Genomic DNA, 20,596 nt, shown 5'->3' on the forward strand with positions numbered 1-20,596 from the left:
ACTAGCTTCGCTAGTGATCATAGGAGTCCGAAATGGTATGGAGCACGAGTTAGATGAATTTTATTTGTAGTCTAATACAAAAATCCTAGCAAGTTTTTTGGGGAAAAAATGAAGTTTAGTACCCTCGTCAAGATCATCAACAGTCAAAGCATGAATCTGGAGATATTTGAAGTTCTCCAAGACATCTACCTTCTATCTACATCATTTAAGATTATTAAGTTTGCTTTTATTTTTATATCGCTAAATGCCCAAACTGATTTTTTGGCTAAACAGACCCTTTGAACTTTAAACTCTTCTTCTGTCTAATTATTTTAATGAAAAGCTCAGTTTGAACAAAAAAAAAAGTACCCATGCAATTCGACTAGTTCAACTAATTTTAAAGTTTCCAATATATGTTTATGTTTTCGTTGGTGATTCGCGGTCAGTGATCTTTATAACATCAAAAAAAAATCATACAATTATTTGGCACAATTATGTTTATTAAAATTATACCTAGAACAGTGTTCAAAAATACATATCTATATATAAGTGAAGTGTTACAAAAAAAAAATATAAGTGAAATAGAATCAAGGACACTGATTGTGGCTATCGAATCTTTGGTTCGCCTTTTATGGGCTTAATGCAATGTATGTTTGATATTCACAAATATTAAAAATGTTGTTTTTTGCGTCGTTCAACACTCTTCAAAAAAAAAAAACAATTTGGATTGTAATCTTTTTTGGTCATATGCGTATGTGTACACACGTATGTATACCATGTCTACCGTACATGTACAATTGACTAGTTAAGCAGGAGGTGATATGGAACTAATGCGCATTAATTACACCTTATGGTTACATTCCAAATGAACTTTATATAACGAGGCATATTATTTTCCTTTTTTTTTTTGAAAAGGCTTGTTAATTTTCGTCTATATTGTTACACGTAAGTCCAACTCATCGCCGGCAAAGGAGGATTATTGAACTACTTCTTTACTAAAGAATACATTCATAAATTTTCCAAAAAATAAATTATATGAAATTCAAGAATAGTAGAATCTCAGGAAATATAATTTATGTATGCAACAATTTAAGTAATATATAATTACATAATGGCAGCAAATAAAATTTAGCACGTTAAATTTTTTTTTTTTTTTTTTTTTTGATAACTCTGGTATCTGGGCAGCCACATTCCCAACTATATCCCCAAGAGGGTCCAGCGCCCCAACGGAAGGAATGTTAAATCCGTTGTGGCCAAAGCTCAAACCCAGGTGGCGGGCAGTACAGTTGTACTTTCTTTACCACCAAACTACGAGCACTTGGTTTAAAAACTGTTTAGGGTTAACTTTTTATATTGACTAGCCCCACCGCTTGCGCGGCCCCAAATCCAGGAAATCTCTCTCCTCCGGCTTGGACCTACGGATTAATGTATACTCCGCTTGCCCCTACTCGTATGGGGAAACCCCTCTGGCTTGGACCTACGGTTGGTATACACCGCTTGCCCCTACTCGTATGAAGAAGGATTTATTTGGAGAGACATAGTACCACCCTGCTGTCCCCGAGAATCGAACTGACGACCTCGGGTAGGCATGTGTGAGAAGATTCGTTGGGACCACTAGGCCACCAACGCTTCTCAAAACTGTTTAGGGTTAACTTTTTATAGTGACTAGTCCCACCGCTTGCGCGGCCCCAAATCCAGGAAATCTCTCCCCGGCTTGGACCTACGGATTAATGTATATTTCGCTTGCCCCTACTCGTATGGAGAAACCCCTCCGGCTTGGACCTACGGTTGGTATACACCGCTTGCCCCTACTCGTATGAGGAAGGATTTATTTGGAGAGGCATAGTACCACCCTGCTGTCCCCGAGAATCGAACTGACGATCTCGGATAGGCATGTTTGAGAAGATTCGCTGGGACCACTAGGCCACCAACGCTTCTCAAAACTGTTTAGGATTAACTTTTTATAGTGACTAGCTCCACCGCTTGCGCGGCCTCAAATCCAGGAAATCTTTCCCTTCCGGCTTGGACCTACGGATTAATGTATATTCCGCTTGCCCCTACTCGTATGGGGAAACCCCTCCGGCTTAGATCTACGGTTGGTATACACCGCTTGCCCCTACTCGTATGAGGAAGAATTTATTTGGAGAGGCATAGTACCATCCTACTGTCCCCGAGAATCGAACTGACGACCTCGGGTAGGCATGTGTGAGAAGATTCGCTGGGACCACTAGGCCACCAACGCTTCTCAAAAAACTTGTGAAAATATTTCTACAATTGTATAATTTGCATAGTACTGGAATATAATGCAATATTATTACCCTTTATAATTTTCATTATAATGGAATTTAATATAATTCTGATTATAAACATATGTTTAACAACTAACTACAATTCATGAAAATTTACATTTTTAAACATAGTTTCATATGGTCAACACATATTTTTGTGATGCATTTTAAATTTTGTACGTAACATAATTTCATTTAAAGAAAATTGTGTTTTCTTTTAATAGCTGGTTTATTCACTGTCAAACGGAAAAAAAAAATCAACTACTTATGAACAGATAGATCGCTAAATATTTATTCATTTGCTTAATGAACTTCTACTTGCATATTTTAAGCTAAATTGAAAATATACATTCTGCATTTTGTTTAGTATTGTGTATTATTTTTGATAAACATAGTAGTATCATCACTTTGCAGATTAGCAATGAAAATCTACATACAAATACGATAACGGTAAGAGAGGAACATGAGAGGCTAGATCTGATAGGATAATAGCATAGTAGCACATGAAATCGAGATTAAACAAATAATATTAATCATTTAATTAGTATGCTTTATAATCTTACGGTAAGATTCGCATTTTGTTGTATGTTAAGGAAGGTGTGTGTTGCAACGTGATGACATTCTAAAACTCCAATAATTATAAGGTTCCCAAGAATTCCAACGAATATCAAAGATTAACGTACTATTCTTTAAATGCATTTAATTTAAATTTTTCTTATTAACTTCTAATAATTTCATTGGACAAGGACGAAGAAGCATGAACTCATATAAGTCGTCTACCTCTCTCTGATCACAACGTAAACAAAAAAAAACATTGATGCTACAGTTAAGCGATCTATTATTAAACTTGATGTTTATATATGGAATCCTTTATATATACAGGAAGTTTGAACTCCTATATCTTAAAACTCGACTAGATAGAATCTCCAAGATTCTTGATGTCTTCATTTAGATTAAGATTAAAATTCTCCTTGTTTACTTATTAACTATACATATTTTGTATTTTACGAAGCTAATGTTTTTTCGTAAACCTATGAAAGGTAATGTTTTAACTATGTTTGCTTGAATACTGATACTTTATATTCAGATTACTGTATGCAATTTTTTTCTTAAAGGAATGACATATGTTCGTTACCTGTTGTATTCTACTTGAAACTAAACTACCACCAAATACAGTAATTTGTTTCATACCCCTCCATGGCTCCATCCACTAAACTAATATAATTGACAAGCATTTAACTGTTTCATTATTGTTTATGAAAATGAAAATCATTTGAGGTAATACTTAAAATAATCTGCATTAGCTCATTATTAGCTTGGTCAACGTCTCAAACTATATATGGCTTCTATATGCTTAACTAATTCAAGTGGATGTGAAAATATACTTAAATAAATGGATAATCAGAGACTGAGGACAGACATATCTAGCCAGGCCAAACAATAATATATACCCAATATTTTCGTTTTCTAACCAAACCAGAATAATAAAGTTCACAAGAAATATATAAAATAGCATTGTATCTCTGAACTTTACAAACTTCTACATCATATATGATGTTCACAAGTTGCTAACCTAGAATATTTTTTTTAAACTATTGACTCGTTTTCCTCTTCTCAAAACTTTCTTACTTTACGCATAGTGGTGTAAAGAATCATAACAATCGGTACAAACGCAACAACCACGTTTAGTCGTTGTTTAAATTCAGAGTATATATTATATACCCGTGTGGTGGTTAATCATCACTTGTTGTTTCGCAAATTCAACGGAGAAAATACTCGGTCACTTTGTACAAGATTATCTCAGATATGGATTTGTAAATTTCAGTATTTTTAGTACTAGCATATACGGTATCGTCATAATCGAATATTATAAGAATTTGCATCAATCTCTATATGGTTCGTAAGAATATTAGACTGAAAAGTTATACTTTAATCTCAATAACACTGGTCTCGATACATGCCAGTGGTGCAGACGTACACGTGGCAAGCCGTCTAATATATCGGACGTGGCGCGAATACGTCAAGTGGTTCCAGCTGGCATCCACTTAGATGAAAAATGGATATAACTTGCTAAGTAATTCAACAGACAAAATTCCAAAAAAAATAATAAAATGAATTCTAAGAAAATTACCTTAATAACATGTGAGTGTGACATAGTGGTTGGCTTATTAATTTCATAATAAACTTATTTATGTTGTTGTTTTTATTTTCATGTCCCATTTTCAATCTTTATTCTGAAGTTAAAAGCTATAACTCACTTGTAGTTCTCATAATAAAACAAACTGATTGCTAAACTTTTATCATTTTATATTATTAGCAATCATTTTTGCTAGGGCATATTCGAAGAGCCAAAAGAAATGGTTTTTTTTTTCGTTATAGAGAGAAATAAGCAAAATCTTTTTAATAATGATTGTTTAGGTATAGGCTTATTAGGAGAAGTGTATTCACAGGCTGTCGTGTGTGAACTTTATTAATTTTTGTTGTTCTTCGAAATTCGAATGATGCAAGGAAACAGCTGGCCGTATCACAACAAGACACTGTCATCGTTGTTGGTGTACGCGAAGGGATATAGGAGTATATATCTTATCATTTTTGTATTTCTATTTGTAATTATTATTCGTGAAATTTAAATAGGTCTTTTTCAGAATCTTTTCATTATTCATCAGAATGAAAGCTGTTTCTAGGGTTCCCCTTTTCTATGTGCTTCATAAATCGTAATTTAGATATTTCAGTTTATTTGATACTTTTTAAAAAAAAAAAAGTTGCAAAATCACTAATGTTCTTGTTATTTTAGATAAAAATAATATTTTTTTAGATAAAAATAATGTTGTTTCAAATTAGGACAAACTACATCATATTTATTATGCATTTTTGTTGGTTCATAATATGTATTATGTATTTTATTAGTTAAATTATATTATGGAATTAAGATTTAAATATAATCAAGATAAATTGTATAAAAATTTTCACATTTTTAAAAACTTAAACACCAACTAAAATAAAACAGGATTAAATATAATTATTCAATCAAAACAACTAGTTTAATAAGATTTCAAACTTATTGTATTGGGAATTTATAATCTTCGTTTTTAATTTTAAAACAATTACCAAATTATTAAAAACGATTATCAAATTCTTTTAAACATATAGTATAAAACACACGACTATTATTTTATACATTTTTTATTTTCTAAAAATTTTAGTATAATGTTCTAAATGAAAATATATCCAGAATAGCTCAGTATTCATGTGAACCTATACCTCAAAGGACCCACCAGAAACTCCCCAATAACATTATTATTAACTATATATAAAAACGCATTAAAATTCTCGTAATCACACTTTAAGTTACATCTTGTAAAACCACTTGTAATCACTTAAGCTAAAGAAAGAAGTTTAAAGTCAAAAAACAAGAGATTAACTTTAAATTAACTACATTACAGTTTAACAAATTAAATTTAAAAAAAAAAAAACTTCCATGTGGTCTCTTCTTCCTTCCTTCCTTTAAGAACGCGTTACAGACATTGATCAGACTTCGCGCCGCCCACCTCTCTCTCTCTCTCTCTTTTTCTCTCTCACACGTTTTTTTTTTCCATTTTCTCACCATCGCCGGAGACTTTTGACAATCCTCTTTCTTTAAACCTCTCTTTTTCTCCATTACCCAAACCACAAGGAGATCTCTCTTCTTCCTTCTTTTGAACATGGCGTTACCAAAGACCAGTAACACCATCAGCAGCAGCAGCAACAAGAAGAAAGTTTCATACATCTCAGTCCCTTCTCAGATCATAAACTCTCTCTCCTCTTCATCTCTCCAATCCCTTCTCGTCTCCCCCAAGAAGTCATCATCACGATGCACCACCAACAGGCTCAGCTACAGAAACCCAAGAATCTGGTTCTTGACTCTCTTCCTCGTCTCTCTCTTCGGCATGTTCAAACTCGGACTCAACGTTGACCCCATCTCTCTCCCTTTCTCACGTCACCCTTGCTCCACGACTAGCTTCGACGGAGGAGAAGAAGAAGAACACCGCGTCGTTTCTCATCTCGGCCTCTTCTCGGAGAACGACACGCAGTCCAACTCGTCTTCTTCTGTGTACCATCGAAAGAACGAGACTTCGCCTGCGGAAGGCGACTTCTGGAAGCAACCTGATGGGTTAGGGTTTAAGCCGTGTCTTGGATTCACCGGTCAGTATAGAAAAGACAGCAACTCGATCCTCAAGAACAGGTGGAAGTACCTTCTCGTTGTTGTCTCTGGTGGGATGAATCAGCAGAGGAACCAGATTGTTGATGCTGTTATCATCGCTAGGATCCTTGGTGCTTCTCTCGTTGTCCCTGTGCTTCAAGTCAACGTCATCTGGGGTGACGAAAGGTATAATAATTATAATAATAATAATAATAATAATCATAAGCTATGAAAAATATTTCAAATTAATTATAATTTGTATGTTTTGAATTTATAGCGAGTTCGCGGATATATTCGATTTGGAGCATTTCAAGAATGTTTTAGCGGATGATGTTCATATAGTTTCGTCATTACCGTCAACACATGTTATGACAAGACCTGTCGAAGAGAAAAGAACTCCACTTCACGCTTCTCCTCAATGGATTCGTGCTCATTACCTCAAGCGAGTAAGATTCGTTTACAAGAAACTCTGTTTCTTTACTCTGTTTTATTAAGTGCTCTGTTTTATAAGGCTAACTCTGTTTCCTCTGTTTCTGCAGATAAACAGAGAAAGAGTGTTACTTCTCCGTGGCCTAGATTCAAGGCTCTCCAACGACCTTCCTTCTGATCTCCAGAAACTCCGATGCAAGGTAGCTTTCCAAGCGTTGAGATTCTCACCGAGGATTCTAGAACTAGGCAACAAGCTAGCGTCGAGAATGCGTAGCGAAGGACAGTATCTGTCACTTCATCTGAGGATGGAGAAAGACGTTTGGGTTAGAACCGGTTGTCTCCCCGGTTTAACACCCGAGTTCGACGAGATAGTCAACAGCGAGAGAGAACGCCACCCGGAGCTTCTCACCGGTCGTTCAAACATGACTTACAACCAGCGCAAACTCGCTGGCCTATGCCCTTTGACAGCTCTAGAAGTCACGAGGCTGCTTAAAGCCTTAGAAGCACCAAAAGACGCGAGAATCTACTGGGCGGGAGGAGAGCCTCTAGGTGGAAAAGAGGCTTTGGAGCCGTTAACCAAAGAGTTCCCTCACCTCTACAACAAACATGATCTTGCATTGCCCGGTGAGCTCGAACCATTCGCCAAGAAAGCTTCGGTTATGGCTGCGATAGACTACATCGTCTGCGAGAAGAGCGATGTTTTCATACCGTCGCACGGTGGGAACATGGGACACGCGTTACAAGGGCAAAGAGCTTACGCTGGTCACAAGAAGTACATCACTCCTAATAAGAGACAGATGCTTCCTTACTTCATGAATGCCTCGCTACCTGAACCGGAGTTCAACAGGATTGTGAAGGATCTTCATCGGGAGTCTTTAGGACAGCCTGAGTTGAGAACGAGCAAAGGTGGTAAAGATGTTACTAAACATCCTGTTCCAGAGTGTATGTGTTCAGATAGACAGCAACAACAATAACAACGATAAGTCAGAGAGGCTCAAGGTGGTTGGTTCGTGCAGTATTCTTTTAGTTCTTTTTTTTTTTTGCCTTGATTTGGAGTATATATTACGAGTTGTGTATTCTTTGAATTGAGGTTTATTTACGTGGGAAGTAGAATAGGAATGAGATATGATATGATTCTTTGATTCGATTTATTTGAACTGTAATTATATATTACAGAGTTTGTATACGATTATACTTGTACCATATATAAATAAAAAGCAACATTTGACAACATCTAAAAGTGTGGTTTCTTTTTTTGGCTAAAACGATGAGGAAAAGAAATAGTCCTTAAACCTGAGGATGATCTTTTTCTAGTTTGAGCTAACGACGTTTGATACATCAAAAAGAACATGCGTTAATTTGCAATATATCTGTAATATATTTGGGTGTAACAGATTCTCGCAGATGAAGTAGTATCAGCTGATGGGTCTAGTTATGACTGGAGGCAAAAAGGATTCATGAGTTGATGTTGAATAATCTCATTGATGAACATCTTCTAATGTTTTTTTTGTTGTTCATACAAACAAATCTTGTTTCTTTAGTCTGAAACAATGAATGTCATAACCCAACAACGAGTTTGATTTCTCTTTTCTAATTGGGCCTAAGACCAGGCCCAGCTAAAAGAGTAATTTCCAAATAGTGACTTCATTCATGGGTCAAAAAGAACAATCATGGTCCAAAATGCTGGTCTTTGTTACACTTTTCATTCTTACGACACCGGACCATGGAGAAAGCAAGGAAGATGTTCCACGCCAGTCTTCTCTTCCTTCCTGTGTTCATGTCTGGCCTGCTTATACACCCTGTCTATGATGATAACTACCAACCAGTCGTAGAGCTAACCGGTTTATCAAACTCTGCGACAGGTGAAGTAATAAAAACTCTAAGAAAGAAAGAAACGTGCTGCTCAACCTCCTGTGGCTTATGCATCTGCTGCACCGTTTCCTTTCCTTCCAGCTCCTTCCTTCTATTCTCCATGAAAAGCAAAAATCTCGTGAAGAGTAATAGAATTATTCTGAAACTGTTTTTTGAGTTTAATCTTTGGTACTAATAAGGTATCGGAGAACACATACCACCAGTTTTGTGTATTTTTGGCTCCACAATATATTTTTATTTTATTTAAAGTTTATAACAACACATAGTCAAATATATATACCTAGCTGCAATCTTGTAAATAATTATTAGTAAAATAAATTATGAGATTACTATATTGATGATTTTATAACAATAATATCCTTTGTATTATCATGATTTTATGTTTAGTTATTTTATTTTGTAAAAGTTTTGTGAACTTCTTACACATGAATATTGTACATATATTATTTTGCATTACATCAAATTATTTTTATTACATTTGTATTTGCCCCATTTTAAAAAATAAATAAATTCTTATGTTAACTTACATAATCAATAATAAATCGCATTTTTTTTTGGAAGAACAAAAATCTAAACTTTTAGGCTTTTTTATTGTAGAATTATCAAAAGATGATTCACTTCAATAGCAAAAAAAAAAAACGAACCAAAATAGATTCATACTAGTACCCGGCTTTTGGTTTTTGGCAATAAAAATCCGAGAACCGATGTTAAGAGACTTAAACCGGTTGGTTAAATGTTTCGACGACGGCTACAATAAGAGGAGAGGACAGACAGAACACAGAAGGCAGAGGGTGGAGAAAAATAACGATGGCGACGAGGCTGAAAGCGATGGGGAGTTTGCCGAAACTGATACAAAGCATGAGGAAAGAAGCTCCAAAGCATTGCAATCCAGTTTTGCCGTCTCTGAGACGAGCTTTCTCCCTCTACGACCAGATCAATCTCATTGACAATGTCCCCGAAGACCAGCTCCGCTTCCAAGAGTAATCAAATCAAATCAAATCAATCAATTCGAACATCTACGTTTTGGGTTTTTGGTGTTTGATTTCTCAGTGTTGGTTGGGGCTGTGCAGGTTTAACGAGACGAGTTTCACGGTGAATGGAGTCAAATACGAAGGTAGCTTGCTCTGTGTTGGGAACTTGCTTATGTCATGGACCCCTCGTCAATTCTCTGAGATTACCCCTGATAGGTTGGTGAATCCTCTATTTAGGCCAAAGGTTGAGACTTTGCCTAGTCATTGGTTTAGATTCTAACCAATGTTCTATATGTCACAACCTGATGCTGACTATTTGTGTCTGTTTTGTGTGAAAGTTGTCATTGCTTTTGATGTTCCTTGTCATCAAGGGTTGATTTTGATGTGTGTTGATCAAACTTTTGGTATATGTCTGTTGCTATTGCTCTTATGCTCGTTGTCTGTTGCTATTGCTAAAACATTTCTCTTTCCATGGATGCAGTTTGTCTATCTTCCAGACAATTCGTCCCATTCCAGGTAATAATAATATTTGTTTCGTGGTCATTTTAACAACTAGATTTGCATTCCCATTGGTTGATCAACTAGCAGGTAACAATAATATTTGTTTCTTTCATTTCAGAGCTCTTAATTGTTGGTTGTGGAAGAAACATCCACCCGGTAACTCCCGAGCTCCGTCAGTTTGTCAAGTCTATTGGGATGAAGCTAGAAACCGTTGATTCTGTATGTTTCCTTCTTATAATATCCCTAACAGCTTTCCCCACCCCAAAGCTTACTTATACGTTTTATATATTGGATTGTTTGATTCAGAGAAATGCTGCATCAACTTACAACATTCTGAATGAAGAAGGAAGGGTCGTTGCTGCTGCATTGCTTCCGTATGGTGTTACATCTTAAGAAAAAAAACCTAGCAACTCGACCTCGATCTGTATAATTGTTGATGAATGTCATGTCCAGACTTCATCTATTGTGAACATAAACCGAAACCCCATCGGCTTTTTATCTTTGCTTCTCGAGCTTAATAACAGACGCTGTAGCAAATATGAAACCTTGTCATTACATTTCTCACCTTTCAATATATTATCCATAATTTTAACTTTATTTTAAATTTGATATTATTTTCTTTTCAAATTTACTTTTTAATGATAATCATTTTTATAAACATCTTATTTTTTTCCATGAAAAAATAAAATTAACGTTCATAAAATTATTTATAAATGTTTTAAAATTATTTATAAGAAATTATAAATTCAAGCCCACTCTTTAAATGTTAAACCATAAACAATAATCAATAAACTCTAATCAATATTTAAGCAATTTTTCATATATTGGAAAATATAAATTAAATTTTAATCTTATTAGTTAATAATGGTAAATTATAAACTTTGAAAAAATTAAATGTATTCATTAAATTTCTACTTAATATTTATGAGAAATAGTTAATTAAAAACATATTTATGATTAAAATCTAATGTTTTGTTAATGAACGGAAAATCTAAAACATTCGTCATTTTGAAATGGAGGGAATAAATGATGTTAACATAAGATTCAAACCAATTATCCTTGAGAGCACATTTAGAAATATCTAAAATAATTTTATTATCTAGCCAAGCGAAGTTACATTTTCCACTTTAAAACTATGTTAATGATCACAACCCTATGACTTCTTGTATGATACATAACAAAAGAGAGAAAGATCAAGCAACGGCGGCCAAAACACCAACAAACGGAGCAACTGTGGCGATCACAGGTTCACAGTGCTGGAAATCAGTCCTCTCATCTCCATAATTATCGTTCTCGTCGGGTCCTCCCACAAGTGCTCCGGTTAGTACATTAGGGTTTGGTGCAGGATTGTTATACCAATTGGTAAACCCTGCCGTGCACGTCACAGCGTTGATGCTCTTTTTGATCGACACTATAGAGGCTCCTCTATGGTGTGGTCTCTTAGGATAATTAGTTCCGAATCCAACCATGTAGCTCATGTTCTTCGGGTTTGACCCAAGTATGTACTCTACCTATATAAAACAATATATCATGTGTAAATTGTTAGGCAATGTTGGTCGTTGGGTATAGACAAGTGAAACATTGGTACTATATTGTATAATACGTTTTAGCTACCTGAGAACGGGAGATGCTAAGAAGATCAGAAGCTTGAAGAGTTCCACCGGGACAGTTGATGGATGCATTGGCGGTTTTAAGATACTTAGAATAGGCAGAGAGGACGAAGGAAGCGGTGGTGGTGTATTGGAGGTTGTTCCACGGCAAGAACCAAAGCAAACCTCCCTGAGTTTTCTTAACGTTATTGGAGCCCTTTTGAGCACAGTTGCAAATGAAATTCTCAGCCATACTCTTGTACTCTTCCAACTTATTGTTGCTCTCTCCTTTCCCTTCGAGTACAAGCTGCATTTGCAAAAATTAAAAAGTTAAGTCTTGTTTACTTCTTGTCACACAAGTTAATGGAAATAGACATATAAAACCTACCTTGGCCATCAAGACTTGTGCACCCACGAACTTATCATCCCATGCAAAAACAGTCCTTGTACCTCCGACATTAGATGCTTCATTTAAATAGTTGAGATACATTTTGTTATTAGTGGCACGGTGGAGCCAAGCTGCGGCCCATAATAACTCATCTTCGTATCCACTGCTCGCGTAGAAGCCACCTGCGTTAGATATGGAGCTTTGGTAGACGCCAGGGTAAGCCTTGGCGAATTCAAATAGATCTTTTGCATGACCAATAAGTTTTTCGGCATAGGCTGCATCATATGGCGCAAAGGCTAGTGAAGCCGCAGCCATAGCTGCAGCTGTCTCGCCTGCTAGGTCAGCACCTGGATGCTGAGCATCAATACGGTAAGAAGGACGCGGAGTTGTCATATCCTCTGGTCTCATCCAGCACGCGTGGTCTGAGTAGCCGTCTCCCACTTGTCCGTAAAGAACATTGGGCTCTGGGTGGGCGTTGATGAGATAGTCAGTGGCCCATTTGAGAGCTGCAAGGACGTTTTTATGCTCTTTATGAGCCTTAAGCTGCGATGCCATCTCTACACTGCTCCAAGCTAGCATTGTCGTCGTGAACGCAAACGGGAATCCAAACTTCATGTTATCTCCAGCATCATAGTACCCCCCGGTGAGATCAACCTGTTTTTTTACAATTAGCACATATATAACATGTTGTACTTATTAATATTATATTAGGCCCGTCTCAGTTTATTTCTAGACTGTTTGGAAAAAAATATTAACGCTACACTAAAAAAAATGATGATATATTATAGCCCTAGTCTAAACTTTTAAAAAGATAAATTTTTATTTATTTTAAAATTAGATCATATATATACCATGTTTAATTGCTCAACGTACACATAATAAAAGACGGTTATGACATAGTACTAAATAAGATAATTCTCATGTTGATAAACAAAAGAAAAAAAAAGAGAAGGGTTTTAATTACATGGGCATCAGAACCGTCTCTAAGTGCAGAATCTCCTCTCCAGTTAACTCTTTGGTTAGACGGCAACTTCCCGGAGCGTTGAGCTTCGAAATACAGAAGAGTATTTGTGAGAGCTTCTCCATAACTTCCAGAGATAGCCCCATGAGTCATCGGCATTGACAGTAGCACAATGAACAGAGTACTTGTCCATAAGCATTGTGAAGAGCCATTTCTCAGTTGAGACATCGTTTTTCTAATTAATCTTGTGACCAACTTTTACTTGTGCTTATATGTATCTATGTGTGCAACTATTTGTAGGGAATCTATAAGATGGTATCTATGGCTAATTAAGAATCTTTGACTACAATTTTCTAGTCACAAAGTACATTTAGATATGTGATTATCTGTGAGATTGTATTTTGGTCATGATATGTATATACCCATCCATATACCCATCCATATATATCCATCTTATCTATGAAAGGATAAGTACAATATTTATCTACTATAAAAAATCATATTAGGTCTATTTCATTAACTACATATATTTTATTGTTTATATTAATTTATGATATATATAACATTTTAAAAAACTTTTAAGAATTATAAATATATTAATAATAAATTAATTTTAATTATAAATTTAAATTTTACTTTTAGTTATAACAAAATATATTGAGGAAAATCTAACAAAACCTTATTAAAAATTCTAAATATATTTTTAAATTAATGCATTTATTAATTTCGTATTTATTAAAAATTCTCTCATATGTGTCACTATCTCAATAGTTGGTTTTTATTTAAACTTAAACTTTATTTTAAATTACTTAATAACAATAATATAATATGTGTAAATATGTAAGGTAGATACTCTATCACTAAATATGCTCTAAGACCCCACCGAAGCATCTGGGCTTAGGGCATCTCCATCCTCATTCCATATTTTATTTCATTTATAGAGTAAATGAAGTGGTAAATGGAGTAGTAATTAAACAAAAATAAAAGCATTACTCCATTTATAGAGTAATGTTTTTATTTTTTGTTCATTACTCTATTTTTTCACTCCATTTACTCTATAATATAAACTAGATTTTGATCCGCGCTACGAAAGCGCGGGTATTATTTTTCAATTTTATGAAATATGTTATTTGTTTGTAATTATTGAATTTATTTATTTTAATAAAATTTTCTTTATAATAAATTCGACACATAGAGTGTCTCTGGTAAATTATGTATTTCTCTAATTTTGTTTTATTCGCTCCTCAATCAACATATTTATTTGGCTTGTTGTATATTTTTAAAAAATATGATGATATTTGTTTTTCATGTAATTATTAGGGTTTGGCAAAATGAATCCAAGGAACAGAACTGATACCAATCCGTAAATATAGTACCAAATCTTAACATAAATTGATTAAATATTCAAATTATTCAAAATTTTGTTAGTTAGAGAACCGAATCGGATCCGAACCAAAGCATCCGTGTACCTGAATTTATCTGAAAATAGATTTATATACTTATATATTAATTATTTTTATATTTAATGTATATAAAACATCAAGAATGATACTTTTAAATTGGTTTAAAATACTTGAAAATATATATAGATAGTCAAAAACAAATATCTGAAATAGTTAAAGTATGCTCAAATCACCAAAAATACTTAAAATAATTATTGATTTCGTATCCAAAATTTTAAATCAAACCAATTGATATGTTAAGCTTAAGTATTCTGACATATGTTATTTAAATTTATAGGTAATATATTACTTTATTTATAGATTTTGAGAATTTAAAATATATAGTGATTTAAAACTTTAAAAATAATCTAAATAGGTTATCCAAACCCAAACCAAACCCGCAAAGATCCGAATCAAACTCAAACAAAAGTTTAGAAACATTCTAATAGGACTGAAATCTTTGACTTCGAAAACCTGAAACGCAAACCGATCAGAACCAAACCCGTATGGATGTCTGAAAACCCATCCTTAGTCATTATTATATATCGTATAATTTCATCATATAATTAATTGTATTTTATATGTATCATCATATAAGTAATCATATAATTAAAAATATTTAATACGTATCATCATATAAATAATTACATATATTATATTTTAAAAACTTAATATGAAATATAAAAACTATAATTTGAGTTGGTATTGCAAATTGGGCTTTGTATTGTATTTTTCTTATATATTGACAACATTCTTTTATAATGGACTTAATAACTTAAGTCCATTACTTTTTCTGTTTAATACTACTATCTTTGTTTCCAAACAAATTTTTTTTTTAAAAAAGACTACAATCCATGTTTCCAAATACACCAAATTTTTTTAATACTCTTATCCAAGTATCCAAACACACCGAAATTGTACTTCGGCTTTAATAAGATAGATGGAGTAGAATATGCAGTGAGGATGGAAATGTTCTTAATAGTTCTACACAATTATTATTCGACAGTATTTGCACGTGCCATAATTTGTTTTCTAAAAAAATTAATATTATTCATATTCAGTAACTTATTTGCTTTATCAATATGAACTGTGTCTAGAAATATAAATTAATTTAAAATTTTGATAATCTAAATCAAAGATATAAAGTTTTTTTTTGAGAAACCGAAGATATAAAGTTTACACCGATAAAATCATATGGAAGTAACTATTTTCACAATATCAAATCATTTTTTGTATAGCCTTCATTACTCAAAATGTAGTTTCATAAGCATTGTGAATATCTGTTTTTCAGTTGAGACATTGTGTTCTAAACTTCTAGTTAATCTTATACTATTTCAAGACCATATGTACAACATTTACATATGTTGACATCTATGTGTATGTATTCAACTATTTATAGGGAATCGACAAGTTGTAATCTATGACTAATTAAGGATCATTAATTATATTTTTTACTCAAAAAGCACTAGCTAAAAGTTGTAGCCTAAAACGCATGATATTATAGATATCTTCACATTGTCTGAAAAGATCCTGCAATGTATTGGTGATGGGTATATAACGCAGGTTATGTAGGTAAGGTTATGAAAATATTTAAAAAAAAAATATTAACTAAGGGGGGTATATTCAACTGAGAATTTCAGGTAATTTGTATTAAAATGACAAATCCACTGTTATTCAAACATGAATTTTAAAAATTCATTTAAAATCCACTGTTATTGAATTTGACATTTCGTAAAGTACTCTGAAATCCACTGTTATTGAAAATATTTTAAGTTGTGGGATTTTAAAGTTTTGATGTGATTTTAGGGTGTTTGGGTGGAGTTTCTTAGTTAAAAAAAATAAAACTCAAATCTCATTGTTTTAGGTGATATTCTAGAATAGTTTAACAAAAATCACATAAATCTCTGCAACTTATTAAAATCATCTAAAACTCCATTAAAAATCAAATCACATCAAATGCTAAATTGAATACATCCCCCTAAATGTCAGTAGATATGTGGATATGTGTGGATTTGTTTTTTGTCAACATATGTATGTTATTTTTAGTTATAGACCCATATATATGCTCAGAGAAAAAAAAGAAACAAATTAAGCTATCTTTAAACTATTATTTCTTTTTCTAATTTTCTACTCTCTGTTTTATGATAAATGTCACTTTAAATTTTTAATTTTGTTTCAAAAATATCATTCTACAATCACATTGTAAATTTGTATATTAAATTTAATTTTCACTTTAAATCATTCTCATTTAATTAATTATACATTAAATAATAGTATATTAATCAATTATACAAATTTTTTATTTTTTTGGAAATGTCAAAGTGTCACTTATTTAGAAATGTAGGAAGTATCTTATTATTATCCATATTGTCACTGCAGTGAATCTTACATTTTGTATAAGATTTTAGTTTCGTTTTTTGTCTCTTTTCTTCTTTATTTAAACCTCAAACTTATTTTTTTATTGCTTCGTTTTCTTTTTTCTTTGTTCATTATAAGTAATTTTCTAATCATTCTTACTTAAAGTTTTTTTTTTTTGGTAAAATTTTAAGATTTATACCAGATTTTCTGTTATGAGTTACATCATGTGGTGAGACCACTTATTACAACAAGAAAGGAAATAGCAGAAAGGACAACATGAAATAAAGCTAGGGTACATCAAAAATGAAAGATAAATAAAGCTGGAGAAGTGATGGTTGAGACTGTGATGAAGATGGAAAAGAGAGCAGCATGTCTCTAACCATTCGATCAATCTTGGAGAACAGCACCGAAGCAGGGGAAGATGAGGTGGTGAAGATGTGCGCATTTCGTTCTCTCCATAAGCAATAGATGGTAACCTGCAGCTTGAGAACAGAACCAGCTCCAGGAACAGACGTGAACCGGTGATCTCGCAGAAGAGATGCACACTCCAGAATTAAAATCGGAGGAGACAGTAGAAAACTCCCAACACAAAAATGCGACCAGACAGAGGAGGCATATGAGCATCGAAAGAACAAGTGATCATGGGTTTCTTCCCCTGAAGTACAGAGCATGCAGTTTGTGGGAACGTTCATCTCCCCAAGAAGACAAACGATCCCTAGTAGGAAGCCGCTGCAACACTGATAACCAAGTTATAAATGAACACCAAGGGATTTCTTCTTTAAACCAGACCAAGTTGACCCAGGAAACTGGCTTAGCAGCCACTCGAATTTGTTCCCAAGTTTTCTTAGTAGAGAATTTTTTATCATAGCTGCTGTAACCACTGCGCCATAGATAGTAGTCTTTACCTCTTGTAGGAGATGGTGGAGGCATTGTTGAGAGTACTATTTGTAGTGTCTCAACTGCATACGATCTAGCTGCTGGAAGTTGCCAATTTCCATCATGCGTTGCCTCTGAAACTGTAGAGGATAAGGAAAGTCGAAGATCTCTTGGACCTGTAGGACTAATTGCAGAGATCAGAGGCCCCATATCAGTCCACCGGTCAAACCAAAAAAACCCAGACCTGCCATCTCCTATAGCACACCTGAGGAAGTACTCTACCATCTGCTTAATAGAGATCATATTTCGCACCGTTGCAGAGACCCGTGCTGTAGATTCCATTATCCAGTAGGAGTTTCGGTGGAAGACATTATTGGATAGATAGCGACTCCATAGGGACTCAGGAGAGGAAAAATAGTTCCAGACTCTTTTCAACTGAAAAACAGACTGATAGTCTTCAAGCTTCCTGATACCCAGCCCTCTGTCCGTGTAGTTTAATTTAGCCAAAGAGGATAACAGTTTTAAGTACCTATATCGCTAGACCTAAAGCTATAAAAGATAATAAACACAAAACCTCTATAAACATATCAGAAAATAAATAGTTGTAGAGGCATGTGTTTAGATGAAATCTTGATTAATAAGCATATTATGGACCTGAAGCTCATATTTCTTAGTTAACAACCAACAATGGAATCAAAGTTTAAAAAGAAAAAACAATGAATGCTGTTTAGCCTAGGTTTAAATGTAACCAGTAAGAGAATCTCCAAAAGACACTCTATAACTTCATATTTGAAGTTTTTTGTTCTCCAAAAGAAAACTTCAAAACTTCAAATTTGAAGTTTTTAGTAGTGAAACTTCAAATATAGAGTGTCGCTACTCAAAACTTCAAATTTGAAGTTTCACATTTTTATTTGCATTTTGGTCCTTACAATTATATTATTCCATTTTATGATTCTTATATATTTTGTTGTTTATCATTTTAATCTTTAAAAAAGTTCATATCTTATAATATTTCATATTTGTTTTCATAAATTTTAGTTTTACACATAAAACTAAATATAAACCTTAAAATAAAAAGTTTTTAGGTTTAAAAACATTTTTAGACTTCAAATATGAAGTTTAGAAACATCTTTAAACTTCAAATACGAAGTTTTGCAAGCTTCAAAATATAGTGTCTTTTTCTTGTAGTTTAATATTTAGTTATGTATTTATATTTATAATTTATATATTTACTGAAAGTTTTTATTAATTAATATTAATGTTATATTTTTATATATGTGCTAGTTATTTATAAGTTTTATGGATTTATATTAATTATAACAAATATATGGACCATAGTATAAAATACAAATAACTTTGAAGTTAAGTTTGAAGTTTTTCTTTTGGAGAAGAACACACTAAAACTTCAAATTTAGAGTTTTGCAAACTCTAAAATAGAGTGTTCTTTTTGGAGATGCTCTAAGTACGAATTTCATAATTTTGGCACGTACAAAACACTGTCAAAATCCGTGAAGAATAAGTTAACAACATAGCAGTCACAGAAATAGTAATACGTCACGCTGGTGGAACTCACATTTATGGAGTTCATGGGTTTTATTTAATTACTCTAACATTATTTAATACTTAATTAAAAGGTGGTGAGTATGTATATAGATACCGTTTATGAACTGTAAATTAATGCAGAATATTTTTATTTTGGTCCAACTAGTTTAATGATCAAACATAAGTTACTGAAGTCGGAATTTCATGCGCTCGATTGTGTTTTATTTTCTTTTCAGAAAATATTTTTTATCTACTTTGGTTTTTTTCTTTGGAGAAGTAGTTTGCTAGCTATATCCAAAATTATACATGTTTTACACAAGAAAAATAAAAAAGAAAAATCAAACCTTGTCTTGTCATAAAAGACAAATTTCCTTGTAATAGTGACAACGTTGCTTCCTGCTATTTCGTGTGGAGGCCACTTAGTTAAGCGATGACTAATGTGTGTTATAAATGGATAACTGAAAGAGAGGTTCACAATGAGCTAAGCTCATAAGTCAAAACTACTAAGTTAGAGTAGTTGCCAGGAATTTTCCTACAACTAATTCATAAACCATATACAAGATACAGTCACAAAAAGAAAAAAACTATAAGCAAAGTAACACTTATCTAAAAGCATACAGATTTATATAATCCGTCAAGAACTATGGAGACTCCTGATGTGTGTATATATATATATTACAAAAGTACGAGATTCCTAAATGATTAATTAGAATAGTGTAACGTTTAGTCTTATATAGACGATTATTGTTCACCAAACCATTGTTTGAAAGACTAAAACCACTTGTAGGAGACTTGGACCAACTTTTACCGATGGTGGCTATAGGTACAGTGGGTAAGAAAATTGCAAAGTGGTGAAGAAAAAGAAATATCCGAGGAGGAGTGTACTGTATTTCTCTTACCTTTTTTTTTATTACATCATTTCTCTACCTTTTACAACCTTGCTTGAACACAAGTCATTCTCTAACTTTTATTTATTTATATATTTCTTTTTGTAAATTGATTCTCTAACTTTATTCGGTGACGAATTTTGGTGGATGTGGAATAAATCGCATCAGTAAATTAAGTTTCCATACATCAAAGTTGTTTGTCGATAAGAAAAAAAACAAACAATATTTTAAACACTGGTTTACGGATCGTTCAGAAAAACATTGGTTTACGGCAAATTAAACAAGGATAAAATAAAAATTATAAACATAGATATTAACTGCTCCAATATTATG

General features: G+C 33.2%; 4 protein-coding genes across 4 annotated transcripts; 2 read left to right on the forward strand and 2 right to left on the reverse strand.

The window, feature by feature from the left end:
- The first annotated feature begins 5,789 nt into the window (after positions 1–5,789).
- Positions 5,790–8,109, forward strand: LOC108813213 (O-fucosyltransferase 20). The gene is made up of 3 exons (XM_018585702.2): positions 5,790–6,633; positions 6,725–6,893; positions 6,987–8,109. Exons 1-3 carry the CDS (start codon positions 5,969–5,971, stop codon positions 7,848–7,850), a joined length of 1,698 nt encoding a protein of 565 aa, XP_018441204.2. The 5' UTR covers positions 5,790–5,968; the 3' UTR covers positions 7,851–8,109.
- Positions 8,110–9,502: 1,393 nt separating this feature from the next.
- Positions 9,503–10,817, forward strand: LOC108807378 (uncharacterized). Its single transcript, XM_018579656.2, has 5 exons — positions 9,503–9,728; positions 9,819–9,935; positions 10,201–10,235; positions 10,339–10,439; positions 10,527–10,817. Exons 1-5 carry the CDS (start codon positions 9,556–9,558, stop codon positions 10,611–10,613), a joined length of 513 nt encoding a protein of 170 aa, XP_018435158.2. The 5' UTR covers positions 9,503–9,555; the 3' UTR covers positions 10,614–10,817.
- A 561-nt stretch (positions 10,818–11,378) lies between these two features.
- LOC108810744 (endoglucanase 14-like) lies at positions 11,379–13,468 on the reverse strand. Its single transcript, XM_018582827.2, has 4 exons — positions 13,162–13,468; positions 12,198–12,851; positions 11,835–12,116; positions 11,379–11,731 (listed from the first exon to the last, which is right to left on the reverse strand). Exons 1-4 carry the CDS (start codon positions 13,384–13,386, stop codon positions 11,414–11,416), a joined length of 1,479 nt encoding a protein of 492 aa, XP_018438329.1. The 5' UTR covers positions 13,387–13,468; the 3' UTR covers positions 11,379–11,413.
- Positions 13,469–17,245: 3,777 nt separating this feature from the next.
- Positions 17,246–18,119, reverse strand: LOC108808804 (uncharacterized). The gene is made up of 2 exons (XM_056987455.1): positions 17,748–18,119; positions 17,246–17,695 (listed from the first exon to the last, which is right to left on the reverse strand). Exons 1-2 carry the CDS (start codon positions 18,117–18,119, stop codon positions 17,246–17,248), a joined length of 822 nt encoding a protein of 273 aa, XP_056843435.1.
- Between the last annotated feature and the right edge of the window lie 2,477 nt (positions 18,120–20,596).

Source organism: Raphanus sativus, chromosome 6 (assembly GCF_000801105.2).
Source record: "Raphanus sativus cultivar WK10039 chromosome 6, ASM80110v3, whole genome shotgun sequence".
Taxonomy (NCBI): Eukaryota; Viridiplantae; Streptophyta; class Magnoliopsida; order Brassicales; family Brassicaceae; genus Raphanus; species Raphanus sativus.

Bases quoted from the DNA above. Each gene is read 5' to 3' on its own strand.
- LOC108810744 (XM_018582827.2), bottom strand. From the start codon at position 13,386: ATGTCTCAACTGAGAAATGGCTCTTCACAATGCTTATGGACAAGTACT. The intron at 12,117-12,197 runs GTAGGTTTTATA...TTGCAAATGCAG, and splicing joins CACAAGTCTTGATGGCCAAG to CTTGTACTCGAAGGGAAAGG. The intron at 11,732-11,834 runs GTAGCTAAAACG...TGTTTTATATAG, and splicing joins TTAGCATCTCCCGTTCTCAG to GTAGAGTACATACTTGGGTC.
- LOC108813213 (XM_018585702.2), top strand. From the start codon at position 5,969: ATGGCGTTACCAAAGACCAGTAACACCATCAGCAGCAGCAGCAACAAG. The intron at 6,634-6,724 runs GTATAATAATTA...TTGAATTTATAG, and splicing joins GTCATCTGGGGTGACGAAAG to CGAGTTCGCGGATATATTCG. The intron at 6,894-6,986 runs GTAAGATTCGTT...CTGTTTCTGCAG, and splicing joins GTGCTCATTACCTCAAGCGA to ATAAACAGAGAAAGAGTGTT.
- LOC108808804 (XM_056987455.1), bottom strand. From the start codon at position 18,119: ATGGTAGAGTACTTCCTCAGGTGTGCTATAGGAGATGGCAGGTCTGGG. The intron at 17,696-17,747 runs GTCTGGTTTAAA...CTTGGTTATCAG, and splicing joins CAGTTTCCTGGGTCAACTTG to TGTTGCAGCGGCTTCCTACT.
- LOC108807378 (XM_018579656.2), top strand. From the start codon at position 9,556: ATGGCGACGAGGCTGAAAGCGATGGGGAGTTTGCCGAAACTGATACAA. The intron at 10,236-10,338 runs GTAATAATAATA...CTTTCATTTCAG, and splicing joins GACAATTCGTCCCATTCCAG to AGCTCTTAATTGTTGGTTGT. The intron at 10,440-10,526 runs GTATGTTTCCTT...TGTTTGATTCAG, and splicing joins AGCTAGAAACCGTTGATTCT to AGAAATGCTGCATCAACTTA.